Genomic DNA, 26,301 nt, shown 5'->3' on the forward strand with positions numbered 1-26,301 from the left:
GTCTAGCCGCAATTGGAAGGAGCGGGCCCCAGTGACAGGGGGACGCTTTCGCGTAGCCGAGCGGAGTAGACAGAGCCCCCAACAAAAGGCTGGTGGTGGTGGTGGTGATGGTGGTGGTGGTGGTGGTGGTGGTGGTGGTGGTGGTGGTGGTGGTGGTGGTGGTGGTGGTGGTGGTGGTGGTGGTGGTGGTGGTGGTGCTGGTGGCGGTGCTGGTGGCGGTGCTGGTGGCGGTGCTGGTGGCGGTGCTGGTGGCGGTGCTGGTGGCGCAGTGTGTGCGATGGGACAGTGGTAAGGCAGGTTGGTAAAGTCCCTTAGGGTGCAGCTGATTCCCAGAACCCAGCAGATGGCACACAATTGGCAACGGCGGGGCAGGAGTGCGCGTGGTCGAACGCCGGAGTTACTGTACCGACGAGTTGCTGGCTGGCTGGAAGTTCCTCACGCTCCGGGCGCCCGGCCAGGCGATAGCACCACACAGACACACCGCAACGCCACACTCGCGAGGGAGAGCCGCATCGCACCTGCAGGAGGGTAATCAGCGTCCGCGGATGAGCACTAGAGGCGCAGGGTGACGGTGCCGGTGGCGGCGGGTGTGTTAGCTGTGTTTCGGGCGCTGATGTTCAGGACTTTTCCCTAGCGTGCTCAAATATGTTTCAAAGGATGCACCTAGGGACATCACGAGGAAACACCTAAGTTGTCAGCCTTGCATGGATCATTTATGACGAGTGTTGCGGAACTAATGCGTACGCAGATGGATCGTGGATCGTGCAGATTGTGCTCGTGCTTTCAAGATGCACATGCCCCCACTGCGTCTACACCAGCATGCCGACAGCTTCAAATATGCAGGATTCAGTTTGTTGGGAGAGCCCACACTGAGCGCCCCCCAGGGGCGGGGTTCTGCACGCGGCCGGGGAAGGGCAGGGACTGGCGGGGTGCGCGAGGACCATGCACGTCATGCATGGAGGCATGCGGAGGTGTATCCTGGCCCGTCTTTCTAGGCCGGAACTCAAGCTCAGCACCTGAAATACGTCCTGACCATCTGCATTATAATTTCTCCACTGCACGCCCGATGTTTTACGCCTGACAGTGCACGCCCAGGCGCAGGGCTAAGCAGCCAGGATGCGTGTGAAGCTCAAGAAGGCGGTTGAGGTGGTGAGTAAATTGTAATTGTAATTTGCGTTCGCGGCGGCGTGGGCCGGCTCTGACAAGTTTCTCGCCGCTCCCGGTATGCAGCCTGCACCCATTCAGGCGTTCCTGGATGTGGTGCTGGCAAGTCCTCGTGATGAGCTTCCACGAATTCTGGAGGGATTCAAGTGGACCTACGATAAGGTGCGTGTTTGGGCGCAATTTTGCTCCGGGATCTGTCCTTTCACGGATTTGACCTCTGTTTGCAGGGAGATTTCAACCATTGGGTGGAACTATTTAACCTCTTTGATGAGGTCTTGGAGGGGGCCAACAAGGACCGGCCGGAGCTGGGCCTCGGCGAGCCTGCGAGCGGGGGTAAACCCGCGTCGGAGCTGCCGCCGTTCCCGGAGGAAACGTGCATCGCCATCTTGCGCACTACCTCTGTGATTCTGGAGCACTGTAGCAACAAGCACCTGTACCATTCGTCGGACGTGAGTGGGGCACGTCGGGTCTGGGTCTGGGCCAGGTCGGGTCGCTATCAGAGAATTGCACTGGCCGGGACCCGCGTTGCATAGCTCCTTGCGGACCGCCCAAGCCCCATGGCGACCGGCGCACATATACAAACCGTGTAGCCCTACTGCTCCAACCTGGACTCTCGCCTGCGCCTCCGCACCACGCAGCGCCTGGCGGAGCTCCTGGCGACGGACAGGGATGAGCTGCTCACAGCCACGCTGCACACACTGGAGGTGATGGTGCGCAAGACGCAGAGCAGCAGCGTGCGCTGGCAGGGCTCGCGGGAGCTGAACGGCCGCCTGTCGGCGATGTGCCACCTGTGGGGCGGAGCCGACCAGGTGCGGGGGATGGCATGGTGTGTGCGGAATGGGCGGGATGGGGGGGGGGGAGGGTGAGGCGCTTACCGTAAATTTACAGCAGGCTGGGCAGCAGCGACGAAATGGGGGTGTCGGTGCAGTTGTATGTCGGCCCACCGCACTGCAAAGCCCTTCATGCAACGCTCTTCTCGCTACAGGGTCTGGACATGACGGTGTGTGCGTCAGAGGGCGCCACGCCCAGCAAGCAGGTGCGTACCTGCATGCCGGTACGGGTGCGTACCGGACTGGGGCCATGCGCACACACGGGGCCGCACCTGGGGATGGAAGCAGGAAGCACTCCTTGCCGCGCCACACATGCGCCCTCGCCCTCTCCTGTCCATCCGGCAACCGCGGCTCCGTATTGACATACAAACGCACACACAGGCCCTTGCGGAGGCGACCACGCTGACGTTCCAGTTCCACCCCTCGGGCGGCGCCAGCGGCTCGCCCACCACCATAACGGTGCCGGGCGTGGACCGGCTGGGCGAGTCGGCGCATGCGCTGGCGGCGCGGCTGTGGCAGCAGCACAACGTGCCGGCGCCGCAGCGGTGAGGCGCGACTGCGGAGATTGAGCAGAAGCCGAAAGGCGATGGGAGGGCGAGGGCCAACCAGCGGCTTGCCCAAATGGATGGCGGCATGGGCGCATGGAGGGGGAGAGGGAGGTTTGTGAGGGGTTTTGCAGCGGTTCGCTTCAAGTTGTGCTGCACGCGTGGGGGACCCTGCCGTGCAACCCAATGCACCACACTTCGGTGGCGACTCCTCTCCTTCGGCCTTCCAAACACTGCCGCACTGCTGTCACGCACAGGTTCCTGCTGCTGTCCAAGGCGCGTGTGGCCATGCGCATGGGCAGCTTGCAGGGCCGGCGCACAGTGGTGACTCAGCGGCTGCTGGCTCACAACATCCTGCTCAACTCCATGCCCACGCCGGGTGCGTGACATTGCCACTGGGATTGCGAGCGCTGCTGTGGCCGCGACCTGTAATCCAAACCTCAACCGCCTCTGTCCTCTTCCTTGCCCTTCTCCCTCCCTTGCTTACCACTCTCCTCTCCTCTATCCTTTCTCAGATGAGCTGGCGCCGCTGGCGGGCCCGGAGAGCGAGTTTGTGTCGGACCTGGTTTCGCTCATCGCCGCCGAGTCGGGCGTGCCGGAGCCGCTGCGCTCCCTGGCGCTGCGCTCGCTGGCGGTGCAGCTGGCGGACCGCGGCCGCCACGCCGCCATCATTGCCGCCATCAACAGCGGCGGCCAGAGCGGCTTCCTGTCGCTGCTGCTACACCGCAGCATCGCCTCGCTCGTGGCGCAGGCGCAGGCGGCGGAGACCGCTGCGGCGGCTGCTGCCGCCGCCGCCGCCGCCTCCAGCGGCGGCGCCGCCGGCGCAGCCGGCGGCAGCGAGGCGGCGCAGCCGCCTCCGGCGGCCGCGGCGGCGGCAGCCGCCGCGTCGGCGCCTCCGGCGCACACGTACAGCCTGGAGTTTGTGGAGTCGCTGCTGGTGCTGGTGCAGAGCCTGGTGACCAGCACGGCGGGCGGCACGGCGCTGGCGGACGCGGGCGTGGCGGGCGCGCTGCTGCCGCTGCTGCGCCTGCGCGGGTCGGACCACGTGGGCCTGGTCACGGCGGCGGTGCGGGTGCTGGAGGGCTACATCGACTTCGCCGCCGGCACCGCCACCGCCGCCTTCGGCGACGCCAGCAACGGCCTGCAGGAGCTCATCAACCGCCTCGTGTTCGAGGTCGGGCTGCAGGCAGGCGCGGCGGCGGGAGGCGCGGCAGGAGCGGCAGGAGCGGCAGCAGTGGAGGGCGCCGGCGTGGGAGGAGCGGCGGAGGGCGCGGGAGCCGCGGTGGCGGCGGCGGCTGCACCGGCGGGGCCTGCGGCGACTGAGGCCGCGGCGGAGCTGGCCGCAGCCGCGGCTGGCGGCTGCCTCGCGCAGCGCCAGGCTGCGGAGAAGGCTGCCGCCGCCGCCGCTGCCGCCGCTGCCACGGCCGCGGGCACCAGTGCCGCCGGTGCCAGCAGCGGCGAAGCCGCCGGAACCTCCGCCGCCACGCCGGAGGCGTCGGCGGCGGCGTCGCCGCCAAAGGTGCCCTACGCGCGCACCACGCTGATCAAGTTCCTGCTTCGCTGCCTGGCGCTGGCGTGCTTCTCTCCGCAGAGCACCGCCGCCTCGCGGCCGCCGGAGGGGGTGCTGCAGGCGCTGTACCGTTCGCTGGGGGTGGTGCTGCGCGACGGCGCGCGCTTCGGCGGCAGCCTGTTCGCGCTGGCAGCCACGGTGGTGAGCGACTGCCTGCACGCCGACCCGCTGCAGTACCGGCTGCTGGAGGAGGCGGGGCTGCCGCAGGCCTACCTGGAGGCGGTCAAGGTGGGGCTGTTGAGGATGGGGTTTGGCGGTTTGCGAGGTTGGTGCAAGGTTGGGGGACGAGATGGAGGGCAGGGCGAATGAGAGGGGTCAGGAAGACGAGATGGGCATGCTCTGGGTCTGGCGAGGGGCATGTCGACCGCAGTGCCAGCCGCACCCATGTCCGAACCTCCAAACCCACCTCTGCCCGCCCCGCCCTCCCTGCCTCCCCACACCCCACCCCTTGCTGTTCCCCAAGATTATCTACCGTCTACCACTTCCTTCACTAACCATGAATGCAACCCCGCACCCCACAGGCTGGCCTGCTGCCCAGCACGGACGCGGTGTGCAGCCTGCCCGGCATGCTGGTGGCGCTGTGCCTCAACACCGGCGGCCTGGCGCGGGTGCGCGAGGCGCGCGCGCTGGAGGCGCTGCTGCCGCTGCTGACGGGGCGGCGGTACGGCAAGGCACTCAGCGGCGACAGCGCGCAGATGCTGGGCGCGGGGCTGGAGGAGCTGTTCAGGTAGGGGGGGGGAAGGGGGCGAGCGGGGTTGTAAATACCAGCCCCAAGTAAACCGAGCCCAATGCAGAAGAGCGAGGAGGAGAGCGTGGCCTATGCTACCACAACGGGGAAGGGGGCGCGCGGGTTGAGGCGAAGGGGCGTTCCACATGAGCAGGCCTAGTGGAATAGCGGGCGCAGCAGCCACGGGAGCAGGAGCTGCCGGCTTGGGAGAGGGCCCGTGGGCGGAAGCAAACATTGGGGGTTGCCAAGGGCAAACATTGGGGTGGGTGGGGGGACTTGGGACTTGGTACCGGCTGGGCTGTGCGCACTGGGCTGAGCTCCTGACCACCGCAATACGCGCTGCAGGTTCACTCCCAGCTTGCGGCTGGAGGGCGTGGATGTGGTCATCAACACCGTGCGGGCGCTGTGCGTGCTGGGAGGTGAGGACGCCGGGCTTAAAACAGCGGGTGCGCATGGGGCTGCAAGCGGGTAGAGCGCGGTCAGATGAGAGTGCTAAGGCATCAAAGCATACCGGTGTGTGGCCAACTGGGATATGCAGTGCTGTGTGTGTACTCTGACGTGTGCGCCTTGCGTGTGGCAGGTGATGAGGCGGAGGTGCAGGCAGCGCGGGAGCAGACAGCAGCAGCCAAGGAGGCCGCGGCAAAGCAGGCGGCGGAAAAGGAGGCGGCTGCAAAGGAGGCGGCAGCCAAGGAGGCGGCGGAGAAGGAGGCAGCAGCTAAGGAGGCGGCAGCCAAGGAGGCAGCGGCCGCAGGCAGCTCCTCCGCTGCTGAGCCCATGGACACGGACGCGGCTCCTCCGACCGCCGGTGCGGCTGGCGAGCCCGCCGCCGCCGCCACTGCTGCGGGTGCCGACGCGGCTGCCGCGCCAGCGGCCGATGCCGCCGCCGCCCCCGCCACTGGCGACGCCGCCGCCGCCGCCGCCGGCCAGGCGGAGGGGGATGCGTTGGCGCAGGCGATGGACCTGGACCTGGACGCCGCGCCTGCGGCGGACGCCGCCGGCGCGGCCGGCGCCGCCGGCGCCGCCGGCGCAGCTGCGGCGGCGGAGCCGGCGCAGGCGCAGGCGCCTGTGCCGTACGACTTCAGCGCGGTGCTGGAGGAGGCGGCGGGAGTCAAGGACGGCGATGCGTTCCTGACGGAGACCATCAGCCACGTGACGCGCATGCTGGAGGGCCTGGTCACGCACCCCGAGACCAGCCGGCTGCTTGTGGAGCGCGGTCTGTTGGCGCTGCTGCTCAAGCTGCCGCAGCTGCCGCGCCTGCCCTTCACCTTCGCCTTCTCCTCCAGCAGCCACCCGCTGCTCGCGGTGGCGCGCGCGCTGGCGCCCAACCACTCCAGCGTGGCCGCGACCCGCACGGCCGAGGCGCTGGCGGCGGCGCTGCCGGCGGCGCTGGCGAGCGTGGGCGGCATGGGCCCGGCGGCGTGCGTGCCAGCGCTGCCGGCGGCGGAGCGCCAGGCGTACCTCAAGGCCGTCAGCAGCGCCGCCGGGCTCATCACGCTGGCGTCGGTGGTGGCGCGCACCTCCACGGGCATGCTGCAGCAGCTGTCCACTGTGCCGGAGCAACAGCAGCCGGCGGCGGCGGCGGTGGCGGCGGCGGCTGTGCCGCCGGCGGCGGCAGGCGCAGCCGCAGCGCCAGGCGGGGAGGGCGCGGGGGGTGCGGAGCCGATGGAGGCCGCAGCCGCCACGCCGGCACCCGAGGGCGCGGAGGCAGCGGCAGCGGCGCCAGTGGCAAGCGCGGACGCGGCCGGCGCGTCAGCATCGACGGCGGCAGCGGCGCCGCCGGCGACAGCTGCGGCGTCGCCAACAGCGCCTGCGGAGCCGGTCCTGGTCCTGATGGGCCGACTGGAGCGGCTGCTGATGGCTCAGGCCGACATTGCTGACGCCTGGGCCATGCAGAAGGCCGAGGCGGAGAAGGCCGGCAATGGCAGTGGTGCCGCCGCGGCCACAGCGCCTGGCGGCGCGGCGGGCGCGGCGGCGCCGGCCGCAGCGACGGAGGGCGGCGCACAGGCCAGCGGAAGCGCGGCTGCTGGCGAGGGGCCCGCGGCTATGGCCACGGATGCACCAGCCGGCGGCGAGGCGGCGGCGGCGGCTGCTGGTGGCGCTGCTGCCGGCGCTGGTGCCGGTGCGGATGCCGGCGCACCCGACGAGGCAGGCGGCGACGGCGCAGCCGGGGCCGGCGCAGCCGGCGGCGCCGCAGGCGCCGCCAAGGCCGGCGTCGCGGCGGCGCCCACCAGCCGCCGCTCCCCCGAGGAGCTGTCTCACGACGTGCTGCACCACTCGCTGCTGGCCATCCGCACCTTCTACATCGCCGTCGCCAAGGCGGTGCACACCACCGCGCGCCGCGGCGGCCGCGACGACCCCGCGGCGGCGGCGCCCAACCTGGGCATGCGCGGCGCTGCGCTATGCCTGGCGCTGACGCTCAAGGGTAACCTGGACCAGGAGCTGCCGTTGCTGACGCCGCCGCTGGCGGCGCCGGCACCGGCGGCGGAGGGTGGCAAGGAGGCGGCGGCGGTAGGCGTGGCGGCGGCGGGTGGTGCGGACGCGGTGGGTGGCGACGCGATGGCGGTGGACAGCGGCGCGGCTGTGGCGGCGGCTGCGGCGGCTCCACTGAACCGGCGGGCGATGCACCTGCAGCGGTAAGAAGGAGCACAGGCCACTGGCACGGGCTGGGTGCTCAACAATGCTTGGGGTCATGTGGAGGCCCCTGCCATGGCACGCGTGTCCCTTGGCAGCGTTGCACCTGGACTCGCCGTCATTCCTTTCCCGTCATCCGTCGCAACTGATCAGCCCGCATCCGCTTCTCCTTCAAACTATCGCTCTGGATCCCCCAACCGCGCGTACACACGCACCAGGCGTGCATCGCTTTGCTGCATCGCATACACTGTCTTTGCGCAATGTTTTCCTTGTGCTCTTTAACACACCAGGCTGGCGGACGAGGCCTACCACGTGCTGCTGGACTCGCGGCGCCGCTCCTGCCACGTGCTCATCCTCAACTACTTCGTGGCCATCGGCGGCATGGAGTCCCTGGCGCGCCGCTTCGAGCAGGCGTCGGAGAACCTGTGGGCCGTGCTGGAGGCGCAGCAGGCGCAGCAGCATAAGGAGCAGGCGGCCAAGGCTGGGGAGCAGGGAGCGGTGGCAGCAGCAGGAGAGGCGGCTGCGCCGGCGCCCGAGGCGCCGGCTGCGCCGGGAGGAGTGGCGGCGGCGGCGGCTGACGCCGCCGCCGCGCCGCGTGACGCGTCCATGAGTGAAGGCGGCGCTGCGCCTGCGGCCGGGGCGGAGGCGGCGGCGGCGCCAGCCGCTGCTGCTGGCACGGCTGCGCCTGCGGCGCCTGCAGCGGTTGCGCCTGCTGCTGCTGCTGCTGCCGGTGCTGGCGCCAGCGGCAGCCGCAGTAGTACCGCCTCCATGACAGTGCGCAAGGACCCGGTCACTGTGGCGGAGAAGTGCCTCACGTCGTACCTGGCGGTGGGTGGGGTTGCGGCAGCGGGTGTGGCGGCGGCAGTTGGTGGCGGCAGTTGGTGGCACCGTTGGTTGTTGTGGTGGTTGCGGTATTGTTTGACCATGGCTCCTGGGCTACGCTCAGGTCGGGGCCGATACGTCCGTCACTATGCCGCTTGCAAATGCCCTAACAGCTGCCTACGTACCTCTGTCCTCGCCGGGCGCAGGTCTATGAGCAGCTGTCCAACGCGGGCACAATCTTCTCCACGCCCCAGGCGTCAGTGCTGCTGGCGGCCCCGCTGCCGACCGCTGCGGGCGCCGCCGCACGTGACCAGGTGTGCCGTGGTGCTCATCCGGCTGTTGGCGCAAATTGCCGTGACGCACGGCTCGACTGGCCGCAGTGGCATGGGCTTGTCCCTATGTGTCTCCCGTGACGGCTTCAGCACAAAGGATGTGTCCTCGTTTGTCCTCTGCCAGAAACGCGCACACGCCTTGCCCCGCTTTGTCTCAGCCACATGACACCCAACATCTGAAACCCAAACTCCGCACAGATCAAGGACCCGGTGGACGTGATGCGCGTCATCCACGCCCGCATCCTCTCCTCCATCCTGCCCGTGTGGCGCCACGCCTGCCTGCCCGCCTGCTCCCCGCCCGTCGTGGCCGCGCTGGTCTCCATCCTGCGCGTCTGCGCCGAGGGCACTAGCCAACAGGCCGTGCTGGCGCTGCGAGCCGCCGGCGGCGCCGCCGCCGGCGCCGGCGCCGCGGGCATCGGCCGCGGCGCGCTGGGCCGGCCCGTGTTCGCGCCCGACCCGGCTCTGGTGCAGAGCATCGTGGAGATGGGCTTCAGCGCCGCCCGCGCCGAGGAGGCCATTCGCCGCGTGGGCGCCAACAGCGTGGAGGCCGCAATGGAGTGGCTGGTCATGCACCCAGAGGAGCCACCGCCGCCCGCGCCTGCGGCGCCCGCCGCCGCGGGTGGCGAGGCCGCCGGCGGTGCAGCCGCCGCTGGCACGGCGGCGGCGGCGGCGCCGGCGCCGGCGGCGCCGGTGCAGGACGACGACACGCGGCTTGGCGCGACGCTGGCGGCGGCGCTGGCGGGCATCAGCGAGACTGTGGCGGACTTGACGCCGCCGACAGCTCCGCCGCCCATCGAGGCCACAGCCACCAGCACCACTGATGCTGCGGGCGCGGCAGCGCCCGCCGCCGCGCCTGCGGCGGCTGACGCCGCCGCTGCCGCCGCCTCTGCGGCGGCGGCGCGGGGCGCGGTGCCAGGTCCGGAGCAGGTTGTTGAAGGCGCCCTGGCCATCCTTGCCCGCTCCTCCGCCTCCACTGGCTCCATCTCAGACCTGCTATACACACTGGCCGCGCGCGACGCCGGCCGCGAGCGCGGCGCCGTCGTGGCGCAGCTCCTGGGCTGTCTCAAGTCCGCGGCGGCCGCCGCCGCAGTTGACGGTGGGAAGCAGACGCTGGCGGCGGCGCGGCTGCTGCTGCTGCTGCTCACACGGGACGCGGCCAGTGTGGAGGCGGCTAGCCAGGCGGGCATGGCGGAGCTGGCACTGGGGCTGGTCGAGGAGTGGATGGCGGGCTACGGCAAGGCTGTAGCTGCCGCCACGGCGGCGAGCGCTGCTACTGCCGCTGCAGTACAGCCGGAGGGCGACGCGGCAGCGCCGGCGCCGGTGGCGCTGCCGGAGGAGCTGGTGGCGGGGCTGCGTGTGCCAGTGTGGGTGGAGGCGATGCTTCTGGTGCTGGAGATGATGGCCAACACGGCGCCCCGCCGCACGCCCGCCGCCGCAGCAGCAGGTGCCGCAGCTCCTGCAGGAGCAGCTGGCGGTGCGGCGCCTGCAGGCACGGCTGCCGCCGCCGCCGCCGCTCCCGCAGCGGCTGCCACGGCCGTGCCACCGCCCGCGCAGCCGGCAGACAGCCCCGTCGCCGGCGAGCCCGCCGCCGCCGCTGCGGCTGCCCCTGCGGGGGAAGCCGCAGGTGCCGGCCCCTCCACAGCCGCCGCGCCCGCTGCGGAGCCCGCGGGCGCGCGCACGCCTGCTGCCGGGGCCCCAGCCGGGGCCCCGGCCCCGGCCCCGGCCGCCGCAGGCGGCGCCGCGGGCCTGCTGCCGGCGGCGCTGTCTGAGGCGCTGACCGCGTGGCGTCCCTGCGGCCTGCTGGGCGAGGGCGAGCAGGCGCGGGCCATGAAGCTGTGCACGGGGCTGCTGCAGGCGCTGCAGACGCACGGCGACAAGTGGTGCCCGCCGCTGCGGCTGGCGGCGGCGCCGGCGGCGGACGAGATGGTGCCGTCGCCGTCGTCCGCGACGCAGGCGGTGCTGCAGCTGCTGGCGCGGCTCACGCGCAAGCACTCCAACGCAGCGCTGGTGGGTTATGGGGGCTGCGATGCCGCTGTGCCGCTGTCGTGACGCCCTGGTATCTATGCACTGCCTTGTGCACGCTTCCTGCGTTTGCTCGAAGCGCCGTCGCCATAACTGCAAGTGCTTTCGCCACACGTAGCGCAGTACCTGCATAGCCCCTCCTTTCCCCTCCCTCTCCGCTCCTCACCTACCCTTCCCTCCCCTTCCCGTCACCTCCTTCACCTGCCGTACATACAGGCCGCATCCGCGGGCGTGCCGCGGCTGATGCTGCGCCTGCCCTGGTCCTGCCTGCTGCCCAACGCCGCACGCCAGGAGCCCCACATGCTGGCCATCCTGCGCCACGTGCTAGAAGACCCCGCCACGCTGGGCGGCTGGATGGAGGCCGAGCTGCGGAACTTCTTCGCGCAGCGCTCGCGCAACGCCGCCGGCGGCGGCCTGTTTGGCGGCGGCGGCGGCGGCCGGGGGCGCGGCGGCGCCGGCGGCGACGTGCCTGTACCCATGGCCACCTTCCTGGCGTCCATGTCCCGACTGCTCAACAGGTGCGTGTATGTGTGAGCATGTGATAAAAAAGAAGCGAAAGCCCGCCCAACGAGTGAGCACGTGGGTGGGTGTGCATGTGTGTGGGTTGCAGTACGTTTGCGACAGTAGGGGTGTAGTATGGGGCGTGGGGTTGGGGTGCGTGTGCGCCTGCAAGTTTTGGCAGAGGCGTGTCCGCTGTCGAGTGGCGGGTATTCACCGATGCGAATATGCGATGCTGTCAGGCACGTGCTGGTATGGGTATCGGGCACCAGCACCAAAGCACATGACCAAACCACCACCGTTCTCCTTCCATCCAACCCAGGGACCCGTTCGTGTTCCTGGATGTGGTCATGCGCTGCTGCAACGTGGACGCCACCGGCACGCCCATGCTGAGGCTCAAGCGAGCCGACGGCGCCGCCGCCGCCGGGGCCGCCGCCGCAGCAGGCGGCCACGACCCCATGGACCTCACGCCCGCGCCCTCCGGCAGCACCGCCGCCGCGGCGGCGGCGCTGGCCGCCTCCGGCGGCGCAGCCGCATTGGCGGCGGAGGCGCCGCCGCCAAAGACGCCTGGCGGCGCCGCCGCTGGCGGCGCGGCGGCGGTGCCGCCGACGTTGGCGAAGATCACGCGCAAGTCTGTTCCGGCCAGCTTTGTTGACGTCATTGATGCGCTGGTGGATGTGATTATGGCGTACAAGGGCCCCGCGCCGCCGCCGCCAGCCCCAGCAAAGGAGGACGGCGCCAAGGCGGCGACGGAGCCGGCAAAGGAGGGCGATGCGGCCGCGCCTGCTGCCGCCGCAGCCGAGTCCATGGAGGTGGATGCGGCCGGTGCTGGCTCCGCCGCCACCGCCGCCGCTCTCGCGACGGCGGCTGCGCCGGCGGCGGCTGTGGCTGACGCCGCCGCCAAGCTGGCTGCGCAGCAGGCGGAGGCGGAGGAGAAGCTGGCGGAGCTAATGCGCAAGTCCAGTGAGGCGGTGCGGCAGCGGCTGGCGCTGCGCTTCCTCACCGACTTCTCCCTGCTCTTCAGCCCCACAGTGGGACTGCTGCTCAAGCGAGATGAGCAGCTGGCGGCGACGGCCGCCGCGGCCGTGGCGGCGGCGGCGACCGCCGCCGCCGCCGGCAGCTCGGCGGACGGCTCCGCCGCCACCGTCAAGAAGGATGATGGCGGCAAGGAGAAGGAGAAGGAGGGCAAGGACACGCACGCGCCGCGCGATAAGGAGAAGGAGGAGAAGACTCCTCACGCTAAGCGCGGCGGTGCGGCTGGCGGCGCCGCGGGCGCTGCGGGCGGCGCCGCCACCGGCGGCAAGCACGAGGCTGCGCCCACCACCGGCAAGAAGAGCCACAAGAAGCAGCAGCAGCCGCACCACGACGATAAAGACAAGGAGAAGGAGGCTCACAGCAGTAAGAAGGACAAAAAGGAGAAGGAGCACAAGGACAGCAAGGAGCACAAGGACAAGGAGGAGGAGGGCGGCAAGGACACGGCAGCGGCCAAGGACGCCAAGGACGGCGGCAGGGACGCCGCCGACCCCCACGCCGCGGCTGCTGCTGCGGCAGGCGCTGGCCAGCACCGTGCCGGCGCATTGCTGCGGCAGCTGATTCACGTGCACCTGGTGGCGGGCGACCAGGCGGCGGCGGCGGGCGGCGCCGGCAGCGCCGCGGCGTCGGAGGCGCAGATGACCGCCAAGGTCAACGAGCTGCTGCAGGTGTGTATATTCCTGCGGTTGCATGTTGTTGTGCGTTCGCGTTTATGCTAGCAAACCATCCAGCATGAAGGGCTATGCTTGTACGGGGCCTGTTGGTGTGGTCCTTGAGTCCACGCGGCTGGACTCGCACATTCCAGCAGCACCATTCGTCACCTAACCTCTGTGCACTGACGGCTTACCCCTCCCGCCGCCGCCCTCACGCGCGTAGGCGCTGTGTGTGCGCTCCGTGGAGGGCCGCCGCCGCGTCATCTCAGAGCTAGTCTACACGCTCACCATGGGCCTGCCGCCCCAGTCCGCGCAGCACCAGCACCACCAGCAGCAGTCGGTGCTGGACGCCGCGCACCGCGAGCTCATCCTGCGGGCGCCGGGCGCGGCTGCGGCGGCCGCCGCCGCGGGGCCCTTGCTTGAGAAGCCCGGCTTCCCCGCGCCGGCCAAGGCAAGTGGCGGCGTCGTGTGCTTCATTTTTTCTGAGACGCCCCAACGAGCCAACACTGCCGCGTTCCAGACACTATCCCGCACATTCTACGAAGGACGAATTCCCGCTCCTCTTAATATGCAAATGGAACGCACCCTTGCTGACATGGGAATGTTACGCCACCAAGGATGCACCAACCCCTCCCTCACCTGTCCCGCTCTCCCAATCTGTCTCCTCCCACCTCTTCCCCTCCTTCCCCTCCTCCCCAGCTCCGCGCCGCCATCCAGCTGGTGGGCAGTCTGGTGGAGAACAGCGGCGCCGCCGCCGCGCAGGCCGACCCGCGGCGGCCGGGCGGCCCCGGCGCCGCCACCGTGAGCACCGAGATCCTGCGCACCATGCGCGAGTACGGCATGGTGCGAGCGCTGACCGGCACGCTGCGGCTGGTCAACCCCGACCACCCGCGCGCGCACACGGCGGTGCAGGTGAGGCGGTGGCCGGCGTCGTTGGTGGGGTGGGGCTTGTATGTGGTGTGGTGTGGTGTGGTGTGGTGTGGTGTGGTGTGGTGTGGTGTGTATATTCGGTCGGGAGGTGCTGGTGTGCTGCCGGTGCGAAATGCTAAGGTGCTGTGGCGGTTGCGGCTTGCAGAGCCAAGATATTGGCGGGTCTGGGCTCTGCGAAAGCAACGGGCATGTCACCCGGCCTCCCCTCCAACTGACACAGCGTCGCCCGTTGTGCTCGGGGTTAAACCGCCGCCCTCCTTGCTGCTGCTTTCTCTGCCACCGCCTGCAGTCGATCCTCCGCCCGCTGGAGCTGCTGACGCGGCACGCAGGCACCTGGGGGCCCAAGCTGCTGGCTAGCGGCGGCGGCGGCCCTGGCGGCCCCGCGGCGGCGGCGGGCGTGAGCCCCACCACGCGCGGCGGCGCTGGCGGCCGGTCAGGTGCGCTGACACATGCTGCACCTCCCTCCCTCCCGCCCACTTGCCGCTCACACGCACAGCCTTCCGGCCCCACCCACCATCCTGCACGCACATATGCTCTCCTCTCCTCGCCGTCTGCTCCCTCCACAAGTTTTAGTTTACTGAATCAACATCCCTGACCCCCTTAACTAATCATGAATGTAACCCCCCTACCGTCTCTACCGTCTACCACTTCCTTAGCTAGTCATAAATGTAACCCCTCTGCGCTGCGCTCCTGCCCACTCAAGGCCACGCGGCGGCGGGCGGCGGCGCCGACGACGAGATGCGTGCGGAGGCGGGGCCGGCGGCGCTGCGGGCCATGGGTCGGCGGCGCGGCAGCGACGTGGTGGACATGCTCATCAGCCGTATCGACGAGGCCATGGAGGGCATGGGCGCGCGCCACGTGGGCTCCTCGGACGAGGAGGACGAGGACGAGGACGACGACGAGGTGGGGGCGGGGGGGAGATGTGGGCGTGAGGATGTGGGCGGGAAGATGTGGCCGGGAAGATGTGGGCGTGAAGATATGGGCGGGGGTGGGGCTGGGGTGGGGATGTGGACGGGTGGGGTTTGTGTGGGTTTGTGTGGGGGTGCAAGTGGGGTCGGGGAGCGTTGCCAGCGGCGGGTTTGGGTTTGGCACATGTGTGGCACATGTGGTTGCACATACCGGATGGCGATGGCCGCAGCGGGTGGCAGCAGCGTCCGCTGTGTAGGCTGCGTGCCTGGCTCTGCGTGCCGACTTTACGGCCGTGCCTCCCTCGTCCTTTCCCTGTGACAACAGCTGCTGGCGGAGGGCGGGCGGCGCCGCCGGCGCCACCGGCGCCACGCCGAGGGTGCGGAGGGCGAGGATGAGGAGGACGATGACCTCGTGGACCTTGATGAGATGGAGGAGGACGACGAGGATGAGGACGAGGAGGGCGAGGAGGGCGAGGACGAGGATGATGAGGGCGAGGAGGGAGACCTGGCGGATGAGATGCAGATGCAGCGCCTGCAGGGTGAGGAAGGCGGGGACGGGGTTGAGATGGGATGGGGATTCACACACGTTCTGCATCCGGCAGAAGCAGGCACAGGCAGGGCTCGCAATGGTCTGCACATGTGCAGGCGCAGGGATACGGGCACTTGCTCGTGACTGGTGGTTGGCTGGCAGCTGGCCATGAAACCGTAGGTTGCACACGCAGACGCGAGGAATGTGGCACCGCGCACTCTCACCCTCGCCATCCGGCTGCCTCCCGCCACAGACGAGATGAGTGAGGACGCCGAGGCGGAGGAGGGCTTTGACGACGACGAGGAGGCGCACGCGCTGCTGCACGGCGGCGACGACGACGACGTCGACGACATCGATGTGGGTGTGGCTTACTAGGTGCCTGCTACTGCTATTTACTGCCTGGCAAACACTAGCAGCTCTCATGCACTCTCTGCTGTCGCCTTAACACGAGCCGCGACAACAATTTCAGGGTTAGCAATAATCGCTGATGAGTGTTCTGTGTTTTGTTGGTGCAGGTGGATGACGACCTCGGCGACCTGGGCGACATCGCGGGCATGGCCATGGGCGACCCCGATGACGACCTGGATGAGGATGACGACGAGGGCGATGAGGATGAGGATGAGGATGATGAGGACGGCGATGAGGATGACGACCACCACGACTTGCACGGCGATGAGGAGGAGGAGGGCGAGGACGTGGACGGCGAGGGCGAGGGCGGCGCCGCCGGGGAGATCGTCGACGAGGAGGAGGACGTTGAGGGTGAGTGAGCGAGCGCAGGGCGGGTGGCCAGGAGGAGGGCGGGTGGGGTAGCGGGCAGGACAGGGTACAACAATCAAGCGTTGTGGGGGGAAACGCGAGACATTCGTGGAGCGCAGCCTCGAAGGGCGCACGCGACCTGGCCCAAAGCTGGCATTCATGCACGCCTACTGAGACCGCCGGCCTGCTTCACCTCTCCTCAACGGGCAGGTGACGGCGGTGACGATGCGCACGACCCCTTCGCGGACCCCCACGGCGGCGGCGGCGGCGCGGCCAACGGCGGGCTGGGCGGCCTGGCCGCCGACGGCGCTGACGGCATGAACCTGCTGGCGGATGGGGACGAGGAGGCGGACGGCCGGGCCGAGGACGACGAGGAGGATGAGGAGGACGAGGTTGGCGGGGGCGGGGGCAGGGGCGAGGGCGTATGCAGCTGTGGGCGGCCTGGCGTTTTTGCGGGATAGCAATATCAGGGATTCACACAGTCATTCACACATATACACACATACACATGCCGACCTTGCTACGGTACCTCCAGCTGGACTACCAAGGCACGGCCCACGCCCGGCTGGCCTTCCCCGCACACACCCCACGTTCACCCCACCGCCTGCTTCACCCCATCGCCTTCTCCATCCCCTCGCACACCACCTGTCCCCCACCTCATTCTCTTCCTTCCTTCCTGCCCCCCATTACTACCGTATTGTTCCTGGCTAATGTTCCTGGCTACGACTCGACTTCACTTCACAAATACTCATGAATGTAACCACCCGCCTGCCGCCTGCGGCCCAGGGCGACGACGAGGGTGACGGCACCGAGCCCGACTACGGCGACGAGGAGGAGTACCTGGCGGGCATGGAGGCGGACGGCACCGAGGGAGGCCGCGCGGCGCAGCTGTTCCTAAACATGGGGGGTGAGCGGAGGGAGGTTGCGAGGGAGTTGGGAGAGGGGGAGGTGGGGAGGGGGGCATACATGCCCCATGCTTCTCGCATTTCGCCCGCCCTGCTTCTGCGTTCCGTGTCTCTGGGTGGTTGTTCGGAATTGTGGACATGACCCTGAACTCCGCCCTCCCGCCCTCAACCCGCGCCCCAGCCCCCGGCGACATGGACGACCTGGGTCTGCTGGGCGGCGCCGCCAACGGCATGGGCGGCGGCGGCCGCGGCGCCAACGCCCTGGCCGAGCTGCTGCAGGCCGGGGCCGACTGGGGCGCACCCGGCGGCCGCCGCAACCGCACCTTCCGCTACCGCCTGGCGGCGGGCGACGGCGGCGCCGCAGCAGGCGCCGGCGGGCTGATGGGCGGCGCCGGCGGCGCCGCCGGCGGCGAGGGCGGCGCGCTGGACCCAGCGCACCTGCTCAGCCTGGCCACGACGCTCATGCCCACGCAGCATAGGCTGTTGATGGGCCGCGGCGCGGCGCCGGCGCCTGGGTCTAGTGCCGCTGCCGCGGCGGCGCTGGCGGCGGGTAACGTGCTTCCGCTGACGGCGGCGCAGGGCGCCGCCGGCACCGCCGGCGCGGCGGCCGCGGCGGCGGCGGTGATGCCGCAGATGCTGCTGCAGATGCAGGGCGGCGAGATTCCGTCGGCGCAGATGCTTGCCGCCATCCAGGTAGGGAGCCGGGAGGCGCGGCGTGCGGGCGGCGATGCGGCCCCTGGTGCGCTGGCCCCTTGCCTGCAACGCTGCCTCTTATTCCGTCCCTTTCAGTCCACCTACTTCACATGGTAGCAGGCCTGGCATACACACTCAATGCCAACCGCCCAGGCCCGTATCCTTCGGCCTAACGAACGACGTCACGTCACATACCGGTTACACCAGGTCAGGCACGTGTTCACAATCGCACGCCACGCACCCACGATCGCGCGCAGGACATGATTGACGCCACGCTGGTGAACATGGGCGGCGCGGCGACCGGTGTAGGCCGAGCCAACATCGCCTTCCAGTGGGAGGCCGGCGGCATGCCGCTGGGCGGCGGCGGCCGCGGCGGCAACCCCTTCGCTCCGCGCGCCGTGGGCCTGGGCTCCGGCATCGACGAGATGGCTCGGGCCCTGGGCGAAATGCCGTACCCGGGCGCCGGCGGCGCGGGCCGCGGCGTGCGGGAGGAGCCGCGGACCGGCGTCGACGGCGCCATCGACGCACGTGAGTTTGCGCGCGTTGTAGCTGACTTTTCTGTCGTGACGGATTGGAAACCCGGGGTTGCAGGGTTGTGTTGGAAGGGAAGGGAAGGGGAGGGATTCGTGCTAGTGCGGATGGCTGAGAGGTGGCGGCTGCTGGCTGTGTGGTACAGGCACTCTGGAGTCGCAGCTGGTAGCGCTCATGCGCAGCCGGCAGCCGGCGGCGCCACAGCCCGCTGCGGCAGCGGCCGTGTCGCCGACGCAGGCCCAGCAGCAGCAGCCAGGCGGGGCAGCGGGCGCGGCGGCTGCCGCTCAGCCGGCGGCAACACCAGCGCCTGCCGCTGCCGCACCCGCAGCGGCCGAGCCCACCGCGACAGCCGCAGCAACGCCTGCGCCGGCCGCCGACGCGGGCACCTCCGCACCCACACCCGCAGCCGCGGCCGCGGCTCCTGCGGCAGTGCCCGCCGCCACCCCCGCGGCCGGACAGGCGGCTGCGGAGCAGACGCCAGGGCCGGCGGCGGCGGCAGCCGCAGGCGTCACGCCCGCGCCCGCACAGGCACCGCGCGCTGCTGCGGCGCCGCCTGCCCCGCCTGCCCGACCCGGGCGGCGTGCTGCCCAGGGCGGGCGTGGCGGCGCAAGTGCTGGCGGCGGCGCCGCCTCCACCGGCGCCCGCCTGGACCTGGGTCTGGTGTCTGAGGCACTCGCAGCGGCCATGTCCAGTCTACCCACCCCAGCAACCGCGGCCGCAGCTGCAGGCGCAGCTGCGGCGGCGGCGCAGCCGCCAGCGGCTGCCGCCGCGGCACCGCCGCCGCCGGAGGCGGCGGCGCCTGCTGCGGCTGCGTCTGCGCCGGCCGCAGCCGCGGCTGCGGCTCCCGCCGCGGCTCAGGACCAGGACACGGAAATGGAGGACGCCGCGCCGTCGTCGGCGGCGCCGGCCGAGTCGGACCCCATGAGCGCTGACGTCGGCAGCACCGGCACCGCCGCCGCGGCGACTGCGGCAGCCACCACGGACACCGCTGCCGCCGTACCCGCCGCCGCGCCGGCGCCGGAGGCGGCGCCAACGGCCGCGGCAGCTGACTCGATAGATGAGCGGTTGCGGCGTGCGGCGCTGGCAGCGGGCATCGACCTTGCGTTCCTGGAGGCGCTTCCTGAGGACCTCCGAGCGGAAGTGCTCGCCATGCATGGGGCGGTGATTGAGGACGCACCGCCGCCGGCCCCGGCCCCGGCTTCGGCTCCGGCGGTGGCGGCAGCGGCAGCGGCTGCGCCGCCCGCTGCCGTCGCGGAGCCGGCGCCAGGCACAACTGCCGCCGCACCCGAGGCCGCCGCAACAAGCGAAAGCGCTCCGGCGGGGGCTGAGGGCGCAGCCGGCGAGGCTGCCCCTGGCGACGCCGCTGGTGGCGCTGCCGCTGCCGCGCCCGCGGCGGAAGGCGCCGATGCCGGCGGCGCTGCTGGCGGCGGCGACGCCGGTGGCGGTGACGCTATGGCGGTGGACGACGACGGCGTGGATCCGGAGTTCTTGGCGGCGCTGCCTGAGGACCTGCGTCAGGAGGTGCTGGCGCAGCAGGTGCGCCGCGGGTGCGGTTGCGGGTAGCTCGCATGTACCGGTATGCGCGTGCGCCGCATGCCTTGAGGGTATACCCCCTCTTGCCTTAGATGGAACCTGGGAAAGCCTGCCATGTGCTTGAACCACCACCTAGCTGCCTGTCACACACGTGTCCCTTATTTAGCATGCCTTCTAACGCTGACCGCTCCCAACCGCGCCTGGACCTGGGACACAGCGCGCGGAGCAGGATCGCCGCCGTCGGGAGGAGGAGCGGCGGCGCGCTGCCGCCGCCGCTGCCGCGGCGCCCGGCCCTGCGGAGCTGGACCTTGCCTCGCTGCTGGCCACCTTCCCGCCCGACGTGCGGGAAGAGGTGCTGCTGACGTCAGACGACGCGCTGCTGTCCACACTGCCGCCCGCGCTGCGCGCCGAGGCACTGGCGCTGCGCAGCCGCTACCAGCGCAACCAGGCAATGGCGGCGGCAGCCGCCGCCGCGGCGGCGGAGGCGCCGCAGGGGCTGGGTGGCGCCGGTGGCGCCGCCGCTGGCGGCGCCGCCGCCGGCGGGCCGATGCGGATACGCGTGGGCATGCCCGGCGGTGTGGTGGCGGCGGACGCCATCCCGGCGGGCGCGCGCATCGGCGTGATGCGCGGCGGGCGGCTGCACCTGATGGGCGGGCCGGGCGCCGGCGCGGCGGCGCATCGCGGCGGCGCGGCGGGCGGTGTGCCTGGCACTGGTGCGGCGGGCCGCCCGGGCGCGGCCAAGACTGACGAGGACGAGGAGGTGGGCGGGTGGCAGGTTGGAAGAATGGTTTGGGTGCAAGTAATGTGCTGCAGTCCCGCCGCACTCCAACGGTGTTGGCCCTTCCTTGCGACGCCAACACGACCGCGCTCTCCCGCCTCGCTGCCGCTCCACCGCCAGGCTGCTGAGGGCCCGGCGCTGCTGGACGATGGCGAGCTGGCGGCGCTGGTGGGGCTGCTGCGGAGCGGCGCACTGCAGGCAGCGCGCGCGCCGCTGCAGGTGGGAGGCTGCGGGACACAAACACACGCCTGCAGAGACGGGCGCATACGTCTGAAGCTGGCATTTCTTCTTCCTTAACTGTACACGAACACTCCCACCTTCCAGCAAAACTGAGGCCGTTTGCATCCCGCGGTGTTTTGCCTTTGCCACTGCCGCAGCGCGTGCTGGGCAACCTGTGCGGCCACCCCACCACGCGGCGGAAGCTGCTGGCCCTGCTGCTGGACATGATGCGGGCAGCCACGCCGCAGCTGCCGCCGCCCTCCGGCGCCGAAGCCTCGGAAGGCGCCGCCGATATGGAAGTGGAGGCCGCCACCGCCTCGGCGGCAGCGGCCGCAGGGCCGGCCGGCGACGCCCCCGGTGCTACTGCCGGAGCGGCCGCGGCCGCGGCCGTCACCACCACGTCGCAGGCGCAACAGCAGCCCACGGACGCACAGCTGCGGCGGGTGATGGAGGTGCTCATCAGCCTCAGCCGCAACTCCACCAAGGTCTCCACGCTCCTGCTGTACCTACGTGCGGCGACAGCCGCCGCGGCGGCGGCGACCGCCGCCGAAGGCGGCGCGCCGCAGGAGGACGCCAAGGGCAAGGGCCCGGCGGCGCCAGCCGCCGCCACCGCCTCCACATCATCCACGTCGGCAGCACCCGGCCCGAACACGCTGGAGCTTCTGCTGATGTCGATGGGGCGGCCGGCGGGGCCGGCGCGCGGCAGCAGCGGCAATGCCACGCTGGACCTGTCGCTGCGGCTGGCGGACCTGCTGCTAGGCATGGCGCTCACGCGCGTGGGCGAGCTGCGGCAGCAGGAGGCGGAGGCGTGGGCGGCCGCGCAGGCGGCAGCGGACGTGGCGAAGCAGCACGAGGCGGAGCAGAAGGCGGCGGCGGAGGCGGCCGCGGCCGGAAAGGGAGCGGATGGCGCAGCTGCGGGTGCTGCGGGTGCCAGCACGGGCGCGTCGGAAGGCGGCGCGGCGGCGATGGAGACGGAGCGGCCAGCAGGAACGGAAGCGGCAACGCCTGCGGCTGCACCAGCGCCTGCAGCTGCAACTCCCGCACCCAAGGCGTCGTCGTCACCGTTCAGCCAGGCAACACCGCCGCCGGCCGTGCCCGCAGCCGGCGCTGCAGCGGCAGCTGCCTCTGGCGACGCGGCTGGCGCCGGCGCCGCAGCGCCAGTGGAGCCGACGCCGGCGCCCATCCCGGAGGACGTGCGCGCGGAGCTGGCGTCGCTGCCCGCACGCCGCCGTGCCGACGAGCTGTGCGCGTCGATGGAGTCGCTGCCGCCGCCGTTGGTGCGGCACGTGCCGCTGCTGCTGGCGCGTCCGGGGCTGGCGGAGGCCGCCTACGGCCGCGTGTCGGCGGTTATGCAGGGGCTGGCGTGCGCCGCGCCGCAAGCTCACGCGCTGCCGCTGCTGGCCACGCTGACGGACGAGCTGTGCCGGCTGGGCGCCGCCGTGACGGAGCTGTTGGCGCGCGGCGCCAAGGCGGGCGTGTCGGACGCCGACAGCGCCGTGATCACGGGCATGGCGCAGCAGGGCGGCCACGTGCTGCGCCTGCTGCGCGCGCTGCAGGCCTTCCGCAGCATGCCCGACGCCAAGATGCACCAGCTGCTGCTGCCGCCCATGCCGCCCGCCGCCGAGGAGGAGGCGGCGCGGGAGGAGGCGGCGGCAGCCGCCGCCGCGGCGGGCGCGGGGCCCAGCAGCAGCCGCGCGCCGGCGCCGCCGGCGCCGCACCGCAACTACCGTGTGGTGGCCAAGGAGGCGTTTGCGGCGCTGCCCAACGAGGTCAAGGCGGCTCTGGCGTCTGCAGGCACCCACCTGGAGCCGCTGTGGGCGGCGCTGTCCGCATGCATCTCCGCCATCGAGGACTCCATGGGCAAGGCGCCGGGCGCAGGCACCAGCGGCGGCGCCGGCGGCGCGGTGGCAGACGGCGCGGACGGCGCCGCGGCCGGCGAGGCCGGGCAAGGCCAGGAGCCGGCGGCGCTCAACGCGGCCGGCGCAGCCGCCGCCGCTGCTGCGGCGGCTGCGGGCGGTAGCTCCTCCCGCACGCTGCCGCCCGGCGCGGGCCAGGTGCTGCCACTGGTGGAGGCCTTCTTCGTCATGTGTGCATTGCGCGACGCCATACCCGCGGCCCCCACCGCGGCGCCCGGCGGCGGCTCCACCGCCGCCGCCTCTACCGACGCCGCCGCGGGCCTGGCGGCGGGCGTATCCTCCGACATGTCCGCGCTGGCGGCGCAGGCCGCCGCCGCCTACCGCAGCTCGGGCGACGGCTCCGCGCGCGGCGCCTCGCCGCCGCCCGCCGCGTTGGCCAGCGCCAGCCGCGGCGCCAGCGGCCAGCTGCCCACTGCTGGAGCCGCCAGCGCCGCCGGCGCCGCCGCGGCTGCGGCGTCCGCCGCAGCGGGCGCCAGCACCGCCGCCGCGGCGTCGGCAGCCAAGGCTGAGGAGGACCGCACCGCTCTGTTCATGCACTTCGCGGAGCGGCACCGCCGCCTCATGAACGCCTATCTTCGCCGCGCGCCGGCGCTGCTGGAGGGCTCGCTCAGCCCGCTCATGTCTGTGCCGCGCCTGATCGACTTCGACAACAAACGCTCCTGGTTCCGCACGCGCGTGCGCTCGCCCGCCGACGCCGCGGCGGAGCGGCCGTACGGCAGCCTGCGGCTGGCGGTGCGGCGCGAGCACGTGTTCGAGGACAGCTTCTACCAGCTGCGCGGGCGGCCGGCGGAGGAGATGCGGCTCAAGCTCAATGTCACGTTCCAGGTGCGCCGTCTGGGTTGTGAAAGCAGGGCGGGTTGTGGGTGTGTGCGCATGGGTCTGTGGACCTGTGCTAGCCTCTTGCAGCACACGAGGTACGTGGGTGCACGTGGGCGGCGCGAGCCATGGCCACAACCAACCTGTCGCGCCAGGGCATGTATCCTCGGACCGCCACATGTCCCAAACTCCGCGCACCCACCTCGCCTCCTCCCACCCGACAACTGCGCTTCTTTTTACTTTACTCATGAATGCAACCCCATCCTACGCCACAACTCGCGCTCACCGCCAGGGCGAGGAGGGCATTGACGCGGGCGGCGTGACGCGCGAGTGGTACCAGGTGATGGCGCGCGAGATGTTCAACCCCAACCTGGCGCTGTTCGTGACGGTGCCCGAGGGCGGCTCCACCTTCCAGCCCAACCCCAACAGCCACGTGCAGAACGACCGCGGCATCAGCCACCTGGACTACTTCCGCTTCGTGGGGCGGGTGGTGGGCAAGGCGCTGCACGACGGGCAGCTGATCGACGCCTACTTCACGCGCTCCTTCTACAAGCACATGCTGGGCTCGCCGCTGACGCACGTGGACCTGGAGGCCGTAGACCCGGAGTACTACAAGGTGGGGGTGGGGGCGGGGGTTAGGGCGGGCCGGGCGCGGGGAGCGGGAAAAGTGGAGGGGAGCAGGAGGGGCGAGCAGGAACCAGGGCGCGTAAGGGGAGCATGGGCCCATTCCCCAGCACGAGGTTACGGTAATGGGGATGGTGTGGCACTGCGCGCAACAAACGCGCAACGCAACGCAACTGGCCGCGCCGCACCCGAACAGCACCGCAACCGCACCGCTGTCACACCACTGTTACACCGCCGCTCAGGCTCTGTCCTGGATGCTGTCCAACGACATCACGGACGTGCTGGACCTCACCTTCACCGCCGAGACCGACTTCTTCGGCCGCAAGGAGACGGTGGAGCTGGTGCCGGGCGGCAAGGACCTGCGCGTCACCGAGGCCAACAAGCTGCAGTACGTCAACCTGGTGGCGAGGCACCGCATGACCACGTCCATCACCGCGCAGATCAACGCCTTCCTGGAGGGCTTCTGGCAGTTGGTGCCGCGCCAGCTCATCTCCATCTTCAACGACCACGAGCTGGAGCTGCTCATCAGGTGCGTGTGCGGGCATGCATGGGCGCAGGAAAAGTGCAAGCATGGGGCATATCGTGTATGTGGGCGTGCAAAGCTTGCGGATTTCGGCAACGTCTTCGTCACCCTGTTCCGCATCGGCCAAGCATGCCAGATGCAACTTGCCATATGTCTGAACCACCCCCACACGCCCCACCCGACGTCTCTCTCTCACCCTCTCGCCCCCTCCCTCTTGCTCCCTGCCTCTCGCTCCCCCTCGCCCCGCTCGCCCCCCCCCCCTTGCCTCACCTCAGCGGCCTGCCCGACATCGACGTGGACGACCTGCGTGCCAACACCGAGTACAGCGGCTACAGCGCCACCTCGCCCGTCATCAGGTGCGGGCGCGCGTTCGCTGGGTGCTGGTTGATGGTTGCCCGGGCATGGCGAGTTGACGGTTTGCATGGCATCCTGGCAATGTGTGCGCCTCTGGATACAAGGGCAGGCGGAACACATGACGTCCGTGGCGTGCCTGCACCCGCGAAACCCGCTGGGGACCCCGGGCACCGTGGTCCTGGGCCCGCGCGCGACTGACCCGGCCGCCTGCCTGCCTGCCTGCCTGCCTGGCTGGTGCAGGTGGTTCTGGGAGGCTGTGGGCGAGATGGACAAGCAGGAGCGCGCGCAGCTGGTGCAGTTCGTGACGGGCACCAGCAAGGTGCCGCTGGAGGGCTTCAAGGCGCTGCAGGGCATCAGCGGGCCGCAGAAGTTCCAGATCCACAAGGCCTACGGAGACGGTGGGTGCAGCGGAGAGGGGGGCGGGCTGCGAGAGTCGTGGCTGCTTGGGTGTGCCGCCCTTGCGCCCGTGCGCGGGAGTGCAGGGCCCTTCGGGGCCCTGCGAGGCTGGCGCCGAAAATGAGCGCACCCACTGTGCGCGCTTGCGGGTAACACCGTGGGGCCGACCCCCGTCATGAGCGCCTGCCAGATCACCGCCCCTCCCTCCACGTAATATCTCCCTCACGAGCCCCTCCTTCCCTGCGCCCCACCACCACCCCGCACGCCCGTCAGGCTCCCGCCTGGCTAGCGCGCACACGTGCTTCAACCAGCTGGACCTGCCAGAGTACGAGTCCAAGGAGCAGCTGGTGGAGCGGCTCAAGGTGGCGGTCAGCGAGGGCAACGTGGGATTCGGGTTCGGGTAGAGCCAACGGTTCACCGGCAGCGCCAGTGCCGGTGCAGGAGGCGCGGAGGAGCACGCGTAAGAGGAGGAGAAAGGGAGGGACGGATGCGAGAAGGGTGTGGGGAGCGGGAGGCAGGTGCAAGTGTGGGAACGGAGCAAGGTGGAGGCGGGGCTCCGCCAAGGTGTGGGAATACTGCGGAGGAATGGTGTGAGTACGAAGAGCTCCGTGCTACAGCTCGCGGTAGAGGCTAGGTCAGAGGCCAGGTGTTGCTGGCTGGACAGAGACGCACACACAATACGCGGGAGAGACGCCCGCGTGCCGCCTGCGGGTTTGGATAGGTGTGCCTCGCTTGCGTCCGACGTAAGAGGAAGAGGGTGTGCACACTGCTTAGGTCTACCCTGATTCCTGAGTTTAGGTTACAACCCACCAGGTGACTGTACCACTGCCGCCACAGACAGGAGCAGGCCAGGTGTACGAACAATTGTGTTGGGCGCTTACGCACGGCGCTGATGGAAGATTGCAGGTTTGGGTGCAAGGGTACGGTGCGGTACGTAGTACGTACAAGGCATGTAGGTTGCTAGCGGTTGGTTAAGGGCGTTGTGAGGTACCGGCGCTTCAGCAATGCAGGGACGCACACTGAAGGCCGTGCACAGCAACATGGCGATCAAGTAATTGACCTTG

The 26,301-nt window shown here is 70.6% G+C and overlaps 1 protein-coding gene across 1 annotated transcript; it reads left to right on the plus strand.

Moving 5' to 3' along the window:
• The first annotated feature begins 1,019 nt into the window (after positions 1–1,019).
• CHLRE_01g012450v5 (uncharacterized protein) lies at positions 1,020–26,301 on the plus strand. The gene is made up of 36 exons (XM_043058333.1): positions 1,020–1,149; positions 1,231–1,326; positions 1,392–1,613; positions 1,803–1,973; positions 2,150–2,200; positions 2,376–2,539; positions 2,797–2,918; positions 3,055–4,337; positions 4,631–4,836; positions 5,182–5,255; positions 5,417–7,469; positions 7,758–8,295; positions 8,496–8,603; positions 8,820–10,628; positions 10,860–11,161; positions 11,464–12,841; positions 13,050–13,277; positions 13,526–13,738; positions 14,046–14,193; positions 14,460–14,659; positions 14,990–15,203; positions 15,447–15,550; positions 15,709–15,952; positions 16,160–16,341; positions 16,736–16,856; positions 17,036–17,547; positions 17,805–18,075; positions 18,224–19,614; positions 19,829–20,371; positions 20,510–20,608; positions 20,767–23,349; positions 23,633–23,956; positions 24,207–24,493; positions 24,763–24,843; positions 25,082–25,239; positions 25,511–26,301. Exons 1-36 carry the CDS (start codon positions 1,117–1,119, stop codon positions 25,639–25,641), a joined length of 16,644 nt encoding a protein of 5,547 aa, XP_042928247.1. The 5' UTR covers positions 1,020–1,116; the 3' UTR covers positions 25,642–26,301.

Source organism: Chlamydomonas reinhardtii, chromosome 1 (assembly GCF_000002595.2).
Source record: "Chlamydomonas reinhardtii strain CC-503 cw92 mt+ chromosome 1, whole genome shotgun sequence".
Lineage (NCBI taxonomy): Eukaryota > Viridiplantae > Chlorophyta > Chlorophyceae > Chlamydomonadales > Chlamydomonadaceae > Chlamydomonas > Chlamydomonas reinhardtii.